The 17,116-nt window shown below is 34.8% G+C and overlaps 1 protein-coding gene across 1 annotated transcript in view; it reads right to left on the bottom strand.

Annotated features, from left to right (window-relative positions):
• The window catches only part of ODAD2 (outer dynein arm docking complex subunit 2), a 219,329-nt gene that overhangs the window by 122,247 nt on the left and 79,966 nt on the right, over positions 1-17,116 (bottom strand). Inside the window, exons 11-14 of the mRNA XM_052000267.1 lie at positions 6,561-6,707; positions 5,062-5,271; positions 1,833-2,078; positions 260-370 (exon numbers count right to left, since the gene is read on the bottom strand). Coding sequence (XP_051856227.1) covers positions 260-370; positions 1,833-2,078; positions 5,062-5,271; positions 6,561-6,707 — 714 coding nt within the window. The remainder of the gene's footprint in view (positions 1-259; positions 371-1,832; positions 2,079-5,061; positions 5,272-6,560; positions 6,708-17,116) is intronic.

Below are 17,116 nucleotides of genomic sequence, written 5' to 3' on the forward strand. Positions count from 1 at the left end.
GGGTGAAAGTTAGAAAAGGTTGAAATTAGGTGGATGGTCAATTCCTAATAATTGGAGCTTCCCCAAAGGGTGGAATAGGCTGCCTGAGAGAAGTGGTTCTCCTTTGGACAGTTTCCCCCAAAAGTTGGATGACCAACCACCCATCAGGGATTGTTGTGATGATGATTCTTTAAAACACAAGTTGAAATTGGTTGACAATAATATCTGTTCCAGCTTTGAATCTATGAATCCAGCCATCCGAGAAGGTCATTGGTCATACCTGATAGATGGCCATGGCACAATGTTCCTGAAGCACCTCATTTTCACTACTCAGATTTTTCACCAGACTTTCAATTATCCGCTCTGCTTTGATGGCTGCACGATAATGTTCCTAAAAATGGAAGTAAAAATACAATTGTATCTATTCTATTATAAATACACATAATTTATGCATTTGTATATAGTAATTAAAAAGTCAAACAAATTTTTACCACATCAGAATTTAGCTACTATATCTATAAATTTTTAGAAAGAGACTTCCCTTCAAAAATGTATCCTGATTTTTTTTAAGTAAAATATTTGTCATGGGCACTCATTGTATTTTGTCAGGCCAGATCCTAGGAGGTGAGGAAGTTAAGGAAAATCTCTCTACTAGGAAGATCTATTGACCTTGAGCTGAACCAACATTTTTAATCTTCTTCCATGTTAGAAGAGTATGGTTAAAAAGTCCCACTGTATTCCCTTACCATATACTTTTATTCCAGTTCTCTTATCTCAATGACAGTTTTCTCTTATGAAAACAGATAATTTGATAAGAAACCATTATGCAGATTGCCCAATTTTAGTTTCATGTAGCTGTGGTAACAAAACAAAAGTTTTTTAGAAATTTGTAAAAATTAAAAAAAAAACTACTTCATGAATTAAAACCCAATCCTTATAATGGAAAGTTCACTTTCAAATTGAGCAATATATAAATTTCATAAAGTCCATCTGGGGTTTGAGGGCTTATCAGTAAGATTAATTAATTTGGAAACATCTTATTTTAATACAGCTCATTTTTATATGGACTAAGATATATTAGGGACTAAACTATGCCCAACCATTACAACCCAAAACATTACTTAGAAGCTAAAATCCAATATAAAATAATAAGAAAGTGCTAATAATTTCCCCTAGAACAGTATAATAAAGGTTTCCTACTGTTGTTTTATATCAGTGCTATAACGAGAAATGCTTTCACTCAGTGTAAAAGGCAAAAAAGATATCCTGAGCTGAGGGAAGAGAAAGACCAGACACTTTCCAGAAAATGGGGTAAGAAAATCATAAATAACTAACAAGTCTTACTAAGTAGGTGCTTTTTATGCTGTGTGTGACTGTTCCTGAATCAAGGGTCCTGGGATGATACATACTGACATGTTGGAAGAAGAGTTATAAACCATGTGTGGAGGCAGGTAGTCTCAGGAGTTTATCATCACTCATCTATGAATTAATCCATGGATGCTTCTCTAAAGAATTGATTCAGGGCGTGGATTTCCCAAAAGACTCCACATAAATTTTGTACCAGTACCTGGTCCAAAGCCCTGGTTGCAACTCTGGTCTTTACTCATAACATTCTAGCCTGACATCCTCCAAGAGAATTCCACTTACTTGATACAGTATATCCTACAATGGTCTAAAAAACAAAAAAATTAGGATATGTTCCATAATTATCTTGAATATGAACCACAGACATCTATCCAGAAACCATTCCAGAATCACTGTAATGTATTTTTAAAGCTCAAAGAACCTTGCATTTCCTTCACTCTATAATAGAGTGACCAATTTATATGATGGACCAATTTGGTTCAGAGTACCTCTGATGCACATTCTTGCAGAGTCCCCACGACAGGGATTAGCATGTTCTGATGTGGAGATTTCAGCAATCGAGCCAACCGAGGGATGCCCCCAGCTTTTCGAATGGCTTCTTTGTTTGAGTGGCTCTTACTGCAGCTCCACAGTGCCAAAGCCCCACATCGGGCCACTTCTACGTCCTTGATCTCATACATGTTAGGGTGATGACCAAGATCTGTCTTACTCTGAGCGTAGTCCAGCAACTCAACCTGAAAGGAGTATTTTTATTATTATTGTTTTTCTGTATCTGATAATAACCATCCCTGCAGTTCAGTAGTACAAAAACTGCCCATCTCCATTTTATGGATAAAGAAATCATGACTTGCACACAATCACACAATGTCCTTCAGAATTCTGATTCTGAATCAAATGATTGCTTTATATTTCTACAACTATAATTCAGTAGTTACGAATCTCACCGCCATAAGTACATTTAAGAATTTATAATGTGCTAAATAGCTGCTAGTAAAAACAAAACACTAAATTATGGGAGGTATGAATATTCTCTCCCCAGAAGGAGTTCCATTCCATTAAGATCCTATGTCCTTTATGCAATTCTTTCAAATATAATCAGAATATTTATGAGATATCTTTGGTTCTAGAAACTTATGTTAGTTAAGAGCAATGCAGAGATTTCTGAGACACCAGTTTTCCTCAAGGGAAAAATTATGTGGAAAGAGGTGATGTCAATGATGAGTAAATAACATTTGTCAGCACCATAGGTGCTGATGCCGTGCAAGGGAACAGGAAGGCACAGTTTTGGCTCAGCATGTTTGCACCTGTTCTGACTCTGCTGATAATTTGAATCTTTCAGCTAATGTTGATGAGAAGATTAGTGCAGAGCCACTGGGAACAATAGCTACTTGTTCACATCAGGTATTACAGCCCCATCCATTTCTGGATGTCCCTTTCACCTAGGCAGCTACCTCAGATCACCAAACTTATCTGGCATACCAGCTCTGTATCTGAACAGCAGTTTTGATGTCTGGTGAGACAAAGGGATCTGAAGGGAATATTTTCTTTAAACTTGTCTCTTCTGTCCCTGTTGAGTTTGTTAGATATGTCTTGCTCAAGTGAACTATCTCTAGGTCAATTACAAAACATATTTGATAATAAACATCAGATCCTTCACATTAAATGAGAAGTTGAAAATAAGTTGGAATAAAAGAATGAAAGAGAATTCTGAGTGAAAGATCTATAAATTAAATTTTATATTGATAAACTATTTTAATTAGTAAATTTTGTAGTAAAAGTAGCAAAAATTATTTATAAAGTATTTTTAAAAATATTTTATTAAAGCTTAATTTCTAACTGATCTTGCCTAACAATTCCACACATTTTAATTAATTCAATATTTAAGTACCATAATAACAACAGTTCAATTACTGTTCTAATCTTTATCACAATTTTTTGTTTGTCCATTTTCACCCACTTCATATAATCATAGGGTTTATTCATTTTGATCTTTTTTTATTTTATATTATTTTACAAAAATCTTTTAGATTTCTTAATCTATTCCCCATATTTGTCAGTATGAATGAAATTATGATATTCCATTCTACTATTCTTCCCCTAAGGCTTGAAAATGCAGTTGCTTCCAGTTTTCTGCAAATACATATAATTATGTTTTTAAAAATTCTTGAAAAGATAGTTCTTTTAAAATTCTTGATAAAACTCTCAGTGCATATGGCCAATGATTGAATTATCGATCAAAGAGTATGATTTTGGGGGGGAAAACTTTCATTGAATTTTTTTCCAAAAAGGTTGTTTAAAATTCTTTCAACAATTAATTTATACACTTATTTCTCTACAATCTTTCCAGGATTAAATTTCATTGCTCTTAATAGAGGTACCCCTGGTCATTGTAAACAAATATATTTTTATTTCATATGTCATGTTTCCTATAAATATGTCCCCAATCTTTTTTTTTCTTTTAATCATCTTTTTTTTTCTGTGAAAAGCATGAAAAACAACATGTCATAGTGGAATATAAGTCTCACCTTTTGAGCCTGGCTGTGAGACCCTGGGTAACTCACTTGATCTCAATAAAACTAGAATTTTCAGAGAGGGGCGCTGACCAGCTTTCATAGAGAGTTTTGTATAGCAATGAAATTACAAGTCTAGTCCCTGTTGCCCATTTCTTATATTTCATAAGATGATTTGTTTTTAATTTCACTAGACCCAATCATATCAATCCTGTGCAAACAGATAGCTAGATGAACAGACTATTGAGCCTAGAGTTAGGAAGACAGGAATCCAAACCCAGGCTCAGAAACTTACTAACTATGTAACTTTGGGCAAGCCATTTTACTTTTCACTGCCCTCGTCAGCTCTCTATAAGCGGGAAGATACTGATCTACAATAATAGAGCTCTCCATCCCAAAGATTTTGTATGTCCTACCCAAAAAGGGTTCAACTGAAGGTTTACTGAGAAGGAAAAATTTGGCCAGGACCAAAAGTTTGAGAACTAATGGGATTTCTGCTATGTTTCTTTGTCCAGATTGTTGTTATTTTGGTCATTTTTCACTCATGTCCAACTTTGTGATCCCATTTGGGGTTTGCTTGACAAAATTACTGGAGCGATTTGCCGTTTTCTTCTCCAGCTCATTTTACAGATGAGAAAATGGGGCAAATTGGGTTAAGTGACTTGTCCTGGGTCACACAAGGTCAGATTTAAATTCTGGAAGATAAATCTTCCTGACTCCAGGACTTATACTCTGTCCACTGTATCACGTAGTTGTCTCAAATCCAGTTTAACACATGTTTATTCGTTAAAACCACAATATTGCTTAAAGTGATTTTGGTTCATATTTAGGACGATGATGGAATGAATTAATGAGTAGTGAACATTTCTATATTGCTTTTAAAGAGTAGAAGTTACTTAGGTGCTAGTAGAGCAAAGGATGCCAAGTACCAATGTTGTTAATGTAAATACTTGGGGAAAGATCATATTAAGGAAATATGATTTTAATGGAAAGAATCTTTTAAAACCACACACAGAGAGAGCTATACCCTGAGAGGTGATAAAATTAGACCCCAAGAGTAAATTAGAACTTTTAGAAGGAGAATTCATTTTCAAGCTAAATTAGACCTTAACTAATAAAATATTACTTCAAAGAACTGAAATTAATTGTTTTAATTTCACACCTCAGCAGCATTTAGTCCATTCATCATAATATTTATGCTTCTTACCAATTTCTTGATGCCACCATTTTGTCTCACTGTCCTCCGGGCTCTTTTGAACTTGGCAACATTTGCTATTGTTTCAGCTGCCAAACATTTCAGATTTTTATCTGGAGAATCAAGTATATCCACCATAATTGGTAAACCTCCAAGGTCAACAATAGTACGTCTGATCTGAGGATTATGGCTAATTTCCTTCAAGATTTTTAATGAACCAATCTAAATGGGGGAAATGTTATAAGCAAAAGCTCATTTAAGAATACATGACAAAGTCTACATTAAAATAATTCCCATGCCAAGCTAAAATATTTTTTCGCTTTTGAAGGCAGCTGATCTTTCCAAGCTAATTACATATTCCTTCTCATCACCCACGCTATGATTCAACCAAATTCTTATTTGGTATCCTGTATCTAGGTACACTCACACATTCATACACACATGTAACATACACACACATACTTATTATATATATATATATATATGTATGTACACATACACATACATATACATATTTCCATCTTCTGTCTCCATGCTCTATGTCCCATACCTAGAATAAACTCTGTCCTTATGTCTGTCTTAGAATCCCTGATGATTTGTTGTTATTCAGTCATTTAAGTCTTGTCTGACTCTTCATGACCCAATTTGGGGTTTTCTTGGAAAAGGTATTGGAGAGATTTGACATTTCCTTCTCCAGATTATTTTACAGATGAGGAAACTGAGGCAGACAGATTAAAGTGACTTGCCTAGGGTCACACAGATAGTAAGTAACTGATGTGGGCTTGGTACTCTATTCTTCTTGAGCCCATATCTAGCACTCTATCTATATTGCCAGTTAGTTGCCTCATAAAAAGTATAAAAGCAGATAACGTGCTACTTTCTACTTGAAACCTATCCTAATTTCCCCACCCCGAGTGCTATGGGCTTTTCCCTCAAAATTACCTAGTATTTATTTTGTATTTATTAATATGTGTACCTATAATTTCCTCAAAATAGAATATAAACCCGAGGGCAGGAACTGGTTTTGGTTTTTGTTTTATTTGGGTTCTTTTTCAGTCTTTGTATCCTAAGCACAGTTTCTTGAAAACACTGTCAGCACTAAACAAATGCTCATTGAGTAAATGCCTCTCAGGAACCTGATCAAGAGGAACTGAATTAGTTAGTTATCTCATCAGTACTCTCAATACTCTGCACTTCTAAGAGAGTACCCAGACCCGCCATCTCTTCATGTCCCACCTGGCTGCCCTCCTCCCAATACCCTCCTCACTTATTTTCAGCTCCCTTTTTTGAGTTGTCTTCTCCTCCTCTGAAGACAGGAACAGCACTTAGCACAGTGCCTGACACAGAATAGGCATTTAATACATGTTTATTAACAGGCTGACAATGAATGAATGATGAACACTATCCTTTCCATGTTTCCAAACAGGAGATAAGACTCCCATCATGTACCGTATTCTTAGACAATCTAGAAAAAGAGGTGCATCATCCCTGCCAACAAAGCTACTACTCACCTTACATTTGACATCATCTGTCTCAAGCAAATTGATTAGGACTTCCAAACCTCCAACATCTCTGATAGCCAACTGACAGGTTTCTTGGGATAAATTGAAATCTCTCATTGAACACAATGCGATTACTGTAGCTGTCTGATTTCCTCCCTACAATAAGAACATAATTGTACAACTGCAAATTAACCAAGAGCACATTTCTTTTTTTTTTTTAACATATCATATATATGTATATATAATTTTAACTTTTTATTGACAGAACCCATGCCAGGGTAATTTTTTACAACATTATCCCTTGCACTCACTTCTGTTCCGAATTTTCCCCTCCCTCCCTCCATGCCCTCCCCAACATGGCAAGTAGTCCTATACATATTAAATATGTCACAGTATATCCTAGATACAATATATGTGTGCAGAATCAAACAGTTCTCTTGTTGCACAGGGAGAATTGGATTCAGAAGGTAGAAATAACCTGGGAAGAAAAACAAAAATGCAAACAGTTTACATTCATTTCCCAGTGTTCTTTCTTTGGATGTAGCTGCTTCTGTCCATTTTTGATCAATTGAAACTGGGTTAGATCTGTTTGTCAAAAAAAAATCCACTTCCATCAGAATACATCCTCGTACAGTATCATTGTTGAGGTATATAATGATCTCCTGGTTCTGCTCATTTCACTTAGCATCAGTTCATGTAAGTCTCTCCAGTCCTCTCTGTATTCATCCTGCTGGTCATTTCTTACAGAACAATAATATTCCATAACATTCATATACCACAATTTACTCGACCATTCTCCAATTGATGGACATCCATTCATTTTCCAGCTTCTAGCCACTACAAACAGGGCTGACACAAACATTTTGGCACATACAGGTCCCTTTCTCTTCTTTAGTATCTCTTAGGGGTATAAGCCCAAAAGTAGCACTGCTGGATCAAAGGGTATGCACAGTTTGATAACTTTTGGGGCATAATTCCAGATTGCTCTCCAGAATGGTTGGATTCATTCACAACTCCACCAATAATGCATCAGTGTCCCAGTTTTCCTGCATCCCCTCCAACATTCATCATTATTTTTTCCTGTCATCTTAGCCAATCTGACAGGTGTATCTTAGAGTTGTCTTAATTTGCATTTCTCTGATCAATAGTAATTTGGAACACTCTTTCATATGAGTGGAAATAGTTTCAATTTCCTCATCTGAAAATTGTCTATTCATATCCTTTGACCATTTATCAATTAGAGAATGGCTTATTTTCTTTAAATTAGAGTCAATTCTCTATGTATTTTGGAATTGAGGCCTTTATCAGAACCTTTAACTGTGAAAATGTTTTCCCAGTTTGTTGCTTCCCTTCCAATCTTGTTTGCATTAGTTTTGTTTGTACAAAGGCTTTTTAATTTGAAATAATCAAAATTTTCTATTTTGTGATCAATAATGATCTCTATGATCTCTAGTTCATCTTTGGTCATAAATTTCTTTCTCCTCCACAAGTCTGAGAGATAAACTATCCTATGTTCCTCTAATTTATTTATAATCTCATTCTTTATGCTTAAATCATGGACCCATTTTGATCATTTTGGCATATGATGTTAAGTGTGGGTCCATGCCTAATTTCTGCCATACTAATTTCCAGTTTTCACAGCAGTTTTTGTCAAATAATGAATTCTTATCCCAAAAGTTAGGATCTTTGAGTTTGTCAAACACTAGATTGCTATAGTTGACTATTTTGGCTTGTGAACCTAACCTATTCCACTCATCAACTAATCTATTTCTTAGCCAATACCAAATGGTTTTGGTGACTGCTGCTTTATAATATAGTTTTAGATCAGGTACAGCTAGGCCACCTTCATTTGATTTTTTTTTCATTAATTCCCTTGAGATTCTCGACCTTTTGTTCTTCCATATGAATTTTGTTGTTATTTTTTTCTAGAACATTACAATATTTTCTTGGGAGTCGGATTGGTATAGCACTAAATAAATAGATCGGTTTAGGGAGTATTGTCATCTTTATTATATTTGTTTGACCTATCCAAGAACACAATATTTTTTCCAATTATTTAAATCTGATTTTATTTGTGTGGAAAGTTTTTTGTAATTTTGCTCATATAATTCCTGGCTTTCCTTTGATAGATAGATTCCCAAATATTTTATGCTATCAACAGTTATTTTGAATGGAATTTCTCTTTATATCTTTTGCTATTGGATTTTGTGGGTGATGTATAAAAATGCTGAGGATTTATGTGGATTTATTTTGTATCCTGCAACTTTGCTAAAGTTATGAATTATTTCTAATAGCTTTTTAGTAGAATCTCTGGGGTTCTCTAAGTATACCATCATATCATCTGCAAAGAGTAATAGTTTGGTTTCCTCATTACCTACTCTAATTCCTTTAATCTCTTTCTCAACTCTTATTGCAGAGGCTACTGTTTCTAATACAATATTGAATAATAATGGTGATAGTGGGCAACCTTGCTTCACTCCAGATCTTACTGGGAAAGGTTCCAGTTTTTCCCCATTGCATATGATGCTTACTGATGGTTTTAAATATATGTTCCTGACTATTTTAAGGAAAAGTCCATTTATTCCTATCCTCTCAAGTGTTTTATTAGGAATGAATGTTGGGTTTTATCAAATGCTTTTTTTGCATCTATTGAGATGATCATATGGTTTTTGTTAATTTGGTTATTGATATAGTCAATTATGCTAATAGTTTTCCTAATATTGAACCAGCCCTGCATTCCTGGTATAAATCCTACTTGGTCATAGTGTATTATCCTGGGGATGATTTTCTGTAATCTTTTTGCTAATATTTTATTTAAGATTTTAGTATCAATATTCATTAGGGAGATGGGTCTATAATTTTCTTTCTCTGTTTTCAACCTACCTGCTTTAGGTATCAGTTCCATGTCTGTAATAAAAGGAATGTGGTAGGACTCCTTCATTCCCTATTTTTTTCAAATAGCTTATATCGCATTGGGGCTAATTGTTCTTTAAATGTTTGGTAGAATTCACATGTAAATCCATCGGGTCCTGGGGATTTTTTCTTAGGGAGTTGATTAATAGCTTGTTCTATTTCTTTTTTCTGAAATGGGACTATTTAAGCAATTTACTTCCTCCTCTGTTAATCTGGGAAGCCTATATTTTTAGAAGTAGTCATCCATTTCACTTAGGTTATCAAATTTATTGGCATAAAGTTGGGCAAAGTAACTCCTTATTATTGCTCTAATTTCTTCTTCATTGGTGGAAAGTTCCCCCTTTTCATTTTTAAGACTAAAAATTTGATTTTCCTCTTTCCTTTTTCTAATCAGATTTACCAAAGGTTTATCTATTTTATTGGTTTTTTCATAAAACCAATGCTTAGTTTTATTTATTAATTCAATAGTTTTTTTTATTTTCAATATTATTAATTTCTCCTTTTAATTTTAGAATTTCAAGCTTAGTATTTGATTGAGGATTTTTAATTTGGTCTTTTTCTAGCTTTTTAAGTTGCAAGCACAGTTCATTGATCTTCTCTTTCTCTATTTTATTCAAGTAAGCCTCTAAGGATATAAAATTTCCCCTTATTACTGCTTTGGCTGCATCCCACAAATTTTGGTATGATGTCTTATCATTGTTATTATCTTAAGTGAAATTATTGTGTCTATAATTTGCTGTTTCACCCAGTCATTCTATAAGATGAAATTATTTAGTTTCCAATTACTTTTTGTTCTATTTACCCCTAACTTTTTGTTGAATGTAGTTTTTATTGCATCGTGATATGAAAAGAAAGCATTTACTATTTCTGCCTTCCTCCATTTAATTTTAAGGTCTTTATGTCCTAATATATGGTCAATTTTTGTATAGGTTCTATGAACTGCTGAGAAGAAAGTATACTCCTTTCTGTCACCATTCAGTTTTCTCCAAAGATCTATCATATCTAATTTTTCTAATATTCTATTTCTCTCTTTAATTTCTTTCTTATTTGTTTTGTGGTTTGATTTATCTAATTCTGAGAGTGCAAGGTTGAGATCTCCCACTATTATAGTATGTATCTCCCTGCTTTAAATGTGTTTCCTGTAAACAACATATTGTACGGTTCTGACTTTTTATGAAGTCTGCTATCCACTTCCACTTTATGGGAGAGTTCATGTCATTCACATTTACAGTTAAAATTACTAATTCTGTATTTCCTGCCATCCTAATATCCCCAGATTATGCTTTTGTTTTTCTTGGCTCCTTCCCCCCTTCCCTAGTATTAAACTTATGGGTCCCACTTGCATCACACAGCTCTCCCTCTTTAGGATCCCTTCCTCCTCCCTTTGAATCCCTTCCCCTTTCTTGTACCCTTCCCTTATTACTCTTTTTCCTTTTTCCTTTTCCTCTCCCTCTTTTTAATGAGGTGAGAGAAGATTCTCTGTAAAACAAATATGTCAATTATTTCCTCTTTGAGCCAACTCTGATGAGAGTAGGATTCATACAATGTTCCTCCCCCTCTCTAAGTTCCCTCAGATATGATAGGTTTCCTTTGCCTCATCATCACATATAGTTTCCCTCTTTTTATCTCCCCTTTTCCCTTTTTCTGACACTATCCCCATTTCTATTTATACTTCCCTTTTTTATGTAATATCAATAAAATCAAATTATACATGTGGTTTTTATGTATAGCCACAACAGAAATAGAGTTCTCAAGAGTTCCTTTTACCTTTTTCTACTTCTCTTGAGTCCTGTGGTTGAAGATCAAATTTTTTGTTTAAGTCTGGTTTTTTCCTTAGAAACAAATGGAATTCATCTGTTTCATTAAATGTCCATCTTCTTCCATGGAAAAAAATGCTCAGCTTAGCTGAGTAGTTTATTCTTGGCTGCAATCCAAGTTCTTTTGCCTTTCAGAATATCAGATTCCAGGCCCTTCATCCTTTAATGTTGAGGCAGCCAGATCTTGAGTGACCCTTATTGTGGCACCTCAGTATTTGAATTGTTTTTTCCTGGTTGCTTGTAATATTTTTTCTTTGGTCTGAAAATTCTGAAATTTGGCCACAATATTCCTCAGAGTTTTTATTTTAGGGTCTTTTTCAGAAGGTGTTCAATGAATTCTTTCAATGCCTATTTTACCTTCCAGTTCTATTACTTCTGGGCAATTCTCTTTGATGATTTCCTGTAAAATAGTATCTGGGCTCTTTTTTTCATCATAATTTTTGGGTAGTCCAATGATCCTCAGGTTATCTCTCCTAGATCTATTTTCCAGGTCTGTTGCTTTTCCAAGTAAATATTTGACATTTTTTTTCTCAATCTTTCATTTTTTTGGTTTTGCTTGACTGATTCTTGATGCCTCAATGAATCAGTCATTTCTATTTGTTCAGTTCTGATTTTTAGTGAGTTACTTTCTTCATTAGCTTTTTTTTACTTCTTTTTGTATATGTCCAATTCTATGGAATTTTTTTTTTCCATTTCACTAATTTTTTTTAGTGAGTTATTTTCTTTTTCCAATTCACAAATTCTGTTTCTCTGCACTTCTTGGGACTTTTTTACCTTTTCCAATTCACATTTCAGGAAGTTGTTGCTCTCTTGCATAGCTTCTCTTTCCTTTCCCCGTTTTTCTTCTAGTTCTTTTTTAAAGTTTTTAATAGTCTCTTCTAGGAAAGCCTTTTGTGTTGGGGACTAACAATTGTCTGGAGACTGTCTTCTATTAGTCTCCTCAGGGTTGAAAAGCTGCTCTCTTTCTGTATAGAAGCTATCAATCATACTTTTGGTTTTTTTACTCATTTTTTAAAACCTGTAGGGCCTGCCTTCAGGGCCAGAAAGTTACCAGCTTCCTCTGTAGAGCAGTGATAGGTGTATGGATGGGTAGCTGTCCTGCCAACTGGCTACAAAGAGCAGCAAGGTACTGGAGTGCTCTGGGAAAGAGCTCCCCCCCAAATAGCTCAGGCCTGCAGGGCAGAGCCGGGAAAGTACCCTGCAAAGGACCCTGCTGTTTGGGTTAATGACTGCCCTGGGGCTAGATGCTGAGCAGTGAAAGTTTCACTACCCCAAGCCAAATCCCACCCTAGGGCTGTGGGTATTAGCGGCTGAGCAGTGAATAGCCCTGCAGGGACTGGAAGTGTCCCTGCTCAGGGAAGCACAGTAGTGCTGGAGAAGTTCTATTGCCCCAGGCCAAGCCCCCTCTGTGCCAATTAGAATCTACTCCAGGCTGTGCCCCCCTGCCGTGCAGATTTGTAATTGCCCCTGCAAAAGCCCTGTACTTCAGGATGTGGCTGCAGGGCTGTGTTATGGCTCTGCCTGAGTCACTTCCAAGTTTGAGTGGTTACAGCCAGATCTCATCAGGTTATGGTGTTTTTTAGAGTACCCCCTGTTTTAGGCTTTAATTTCTCTGCCGGTTTACTGCTTTGTAATCAAGGCAGAGCAGTTAGCCCATAACAGAGTTGTCTTTATAACTTCTCTAGCCACAGAGATCACCCCCCACCCCTGGTCTGCTCAGGACGCTAGCCTCTCCCTGCCTGCTCTGTTCCTGGCCCTTCAGGACAAACCTTTCCTGGTGATATTCCAGATTATCTTGGGCTGGTAAATTGTGTGCTTCTAATCTTCATGAATTTTAGCAATCAAGTGCTATTTTTGAGACTGAATTTAATAGTTGGTTGTGAGGGGAATGAGAGGAGCTTAGAAAGTCACATGTGCCTTTTCCACCATCTTGGCTCTGCCCCCCAACATATCATATATTTTTAAACATATGTAATACATATTTTAACACTAACCATCTTGAAAAAAAGGCAAGAAAAATAAAGAAAGTAGGAAAAAACTGCACTTAGAGTTTACAGTTTTCTCTTTGGAAATAGATATTATTTTTCATTATGAGTCCTTTGAAACTTTCATGGATCATTGTTTTCATTAAGTTTTCACAGTTGATTTATCATTATGGTGTTACTGTTACTATATAAAAGAAAAGGCAGGAGTTTGCTACCATAAGACATCAACCTAGAGCTATTTCACAGGTTCTTGTGATGGCAAAGTCTGGCATGAGTTGCTTCTCTCAAGCCCCAAGAGAGAAAAGATGTTTTATCAGCCATTGAGATCTATAACTACCTGGTAACAATTCCCAGGGGAATAACTGAACCTCAAATTCAGTGCCCTTTCCTTTGTCTGATCCCAAGAATATGGAAAGTGAGATGCAGTCCAATGATCCACTACCCTAAGAGTCAAGCACCAGGTCTAGTGTCAGAGACCTTATTCCTGATGTCATGCTGATGATACAGAGTCTGGCCCCTGCAGTATCCCATAGGTTAGAAGCTTAATGTCAAAGGTTCTGTTCTCAGGTTGAATCCAGTTCAGCAAAGGCATCCTCTTCTTACTGGTCTGGCTAAGGATGAATAGAGAACTTTAATTTGGTTGCAGTGGATCATAACATGTTCCAAGGCAATGGAGGTAGGTCAAGAAGGTGTCCAAACCCAGACTTTTAACAGTGTTAGAATTATAGCACCCATTCATACTGGCTAATGAAAGACATTGCCTGGCCACAGCAGAGGTCTCGCTACTGCACTCACAGTGGTTATTTACTTTTTGAAAGCTCCTGAAGATGTGATGCTCTAGCTATTTGGAGGTTCCTCTCCTATTTTTTGTGCCATTTTATCTTCTGAGAGACTTAGGGTCATCCTCAGGAATTACTTATGTATGGACTATATTACCCCTATATACTGGTTTATAAACTCCATCAGTGCAGATGCAAGAAAAGTTTCATTCTTCTTTGGATCCCATAGAACATCAAAAACAATGGTTAGTATATAGTGAATACTCAAATATCTTTTGAACTGAATGAAATTGACATGAATAGAATTTTAGTTTGGGGGAATGGCCAGCAAATATCCAGAACTAAACACTTGCACATTTTATGTGAGAGGTTACCCACTTGGATATATCAAAAGGTCTTTACCAAATATGAAAGTGGAAAGATGGGTATGGGGATGCTCCCTTGAATATTAGACCTAATAATTTATATTTTACATGACAAAAAATGAGGGAGCCATAATCATTTCTTAAGTTGGGTAGTAAATGTTATGAAAATATTTGAGAAATATTATAATGATTTCATATGGAAAAGATTAGGATAGAGAGTAACAGGAGAGAGGGGATCATGCTAGAGGTTGCTGCAGCACTATGTGAGAAAAGTGACTAAAGCCAGAACTGATGAAAATATACCTCCATGTTTATGAGCAAAGAACACTCAAAGTTAATACTATGGATAGAAATGTGCAAGTTGGAAAGATGGTAGATTCCTCATAACTTAACCTTTGTAAAATAGCAGTAAGATAATATTTAAGAAAACAAAACAAACATCTATTTAAAGCCCACTCTGCATAAAGCCAAGGAGATAAAGAGCTTAAAAGATTACTAATCATGGCTGACAGATAAGGATTTCAAATCTTTTTCTTTAATATGATTTTTGACCTAAGTCTACTGGTTGTTCTTTTCCTCTAAAATTTTTCGGAAGAATAGAATGTGGTTTGATGTGCCTAAAATAATTTTTAGAATATACTTTGACCAATTTGGCTTGAATCAATTTACTATGAAGTGTTTAAAGAAATTGAAAAGTTGATATTTTTGCTTTAAAATACATAAGTTTTGTTTAAGACTCAGCAGATGTTCAAGATTACAACCCCTCATTCCTGTCCAAATGTATAGTACCATCATTCAGTTCAAGTACTCTCCAATCAGGAAAATACTGTCTAAATTGGGATTGCATTTTGATCTATCATGCAATAATGTTATACATAGACTTTATTTATCTGTTACATATATAATGACAGACATGATCTTGAACCCATTCTAAATATTTTAAAAAGCCAAATATATTGACTTAGTCTATCATTTTAACAAAAATAAATTATGTATGGGCACCATAAATGCATTTTTCTTCTTTGCACTGTGAATATAGTTTAATATATATTCAAAAGGAAACCACAATAAAATATTTTCATTTTTTTTCTAAAACAATAAGTCCATGCACTACTGCTTGGTGGCCCCAATAACTATTCCTATTTATATATGTAACCAATGACCAAAAAGTTACATAAAAAATTTTAATAAACATGGAAATGATTAGATCCTCATTAAATTCACACAAAATCTACATCGTGCCATTACGCTTTTTGAAATCTGATCCTTTGGATGCAAAATAAATTCTACTGGCACTTGAACAATCAATTTTTATGGGTTTAAATTAAATGCAGATTTGGCTTTAAAATGTTGATTCCATCTTACATAATGTTTTTTATAAATAGCCAATAAATTAATAGAAAATAAAATGTGAATTCTAAAACATGCCACATGCCATTGCAATAGATAAAACAATTTCTAACAAATTTGAATATAGTAAACTAGAACTCTTAGGTTCAGCAAAAAGTCATGTCATTCCCTTAAGAAGAATAGTATTTAGAAAATGTTCATGTGAGAAGTTTACCATTTATAATTTAAAGTAGTTTGCAGCTGATACGAGGGTTAAAATCCTTCCCCTTATTAGATTATAGAAATATTAAATAATTTATTTAAAAACAAATTTAGGGCTCAGATGATGATACCTCATCTACAATATATTTTTACTATGAAAATATTTTTTAACTGCTCTACATCAGTATTGGAAATGCACAGGAGTATAAAATTTGGAGCTGGGTTGGATTACCCATAAATATAGAATCATAGAATTTGAGAGTTCTCAGTTCCTTTAATTAATTCTCATATAAAAATAGACCCAAGGCACTTCACTAAGCTCATTGTCCTCATTTGGATACATTTGAGGTTATAAATGCTGTAAGAATGTCCTTAAACCACAGATCCTAGAACTAAACATAATACTCCAGATGAGGTCTGATGAAGGCACAGCACAGTGGAACTAAAATCTCCTTATTCTTGGAAGTGATGGCTCTGAAGGCAGCTCCAAATCACATTCACTTTTGAGGCTGCCACATCATACTGCTGACTCACATTGAATTAGCAAGGCAATAAAACAGAGTTGTCAAACATACAGACTACATCAGCCCACAACACTCCCAAATGCTGCCCAAACCAGATTAAAATGAAACTGGGAAATACTTAACAAAATAAATAAAAATGCAATAAAATATAAACATTTAAAACTACAGTAATATGCAGCCAGTAGGAATAACTATATATGGATTAGTGGTCCTATTTCTAGATCCCCTTGCATTAAAATACTCAGACATATTTCAGAACAACTGGTAGAGCTAACCATGCCCAAAACATGACCATTTGTTTGAAGACTTATTGGTCATTAACATAAAAGAACTAACATTTGCTTTTTATAATTCCATCTTGTTTTACCAATTAAATCATGTGCACCTCAAGAAAGCAGAGGGATGGAAAAAGAGGCAATGCTAAGAACACATTTAGAATGACAAAACACACTGTACTTTTATAGTTACTATAAGTTTTTTAAATAGTATTCATCAGCCTTGTAAAAGTATGTCAATTACATTTAATTGATGGCATGGTTTGCTATGCTAATAGCATAATAATAAGGGTTACCAGAAGTCTTGAAAAAAAATCAAGAATTTTTTATAATTTAAATCTAAATTAATATTTAAA

This window comes from Antechinus flavipes, chromosome 5 (assembly GCF_016432865.1).
Source record: "Antechinus flavipes isolate AdamAnt ecotype Samford, QLD, Australia chromosome 5, AdamAnt_v2, whole genome shotgun sequence".
In the NCBI taxonomy this organism is placed as follows: Eukaryota; Metazoa; Chordata; class Mammalia; order Dasyuromorphia; family Dasyuridae; genus Antechinus; species Antechinus flavipes.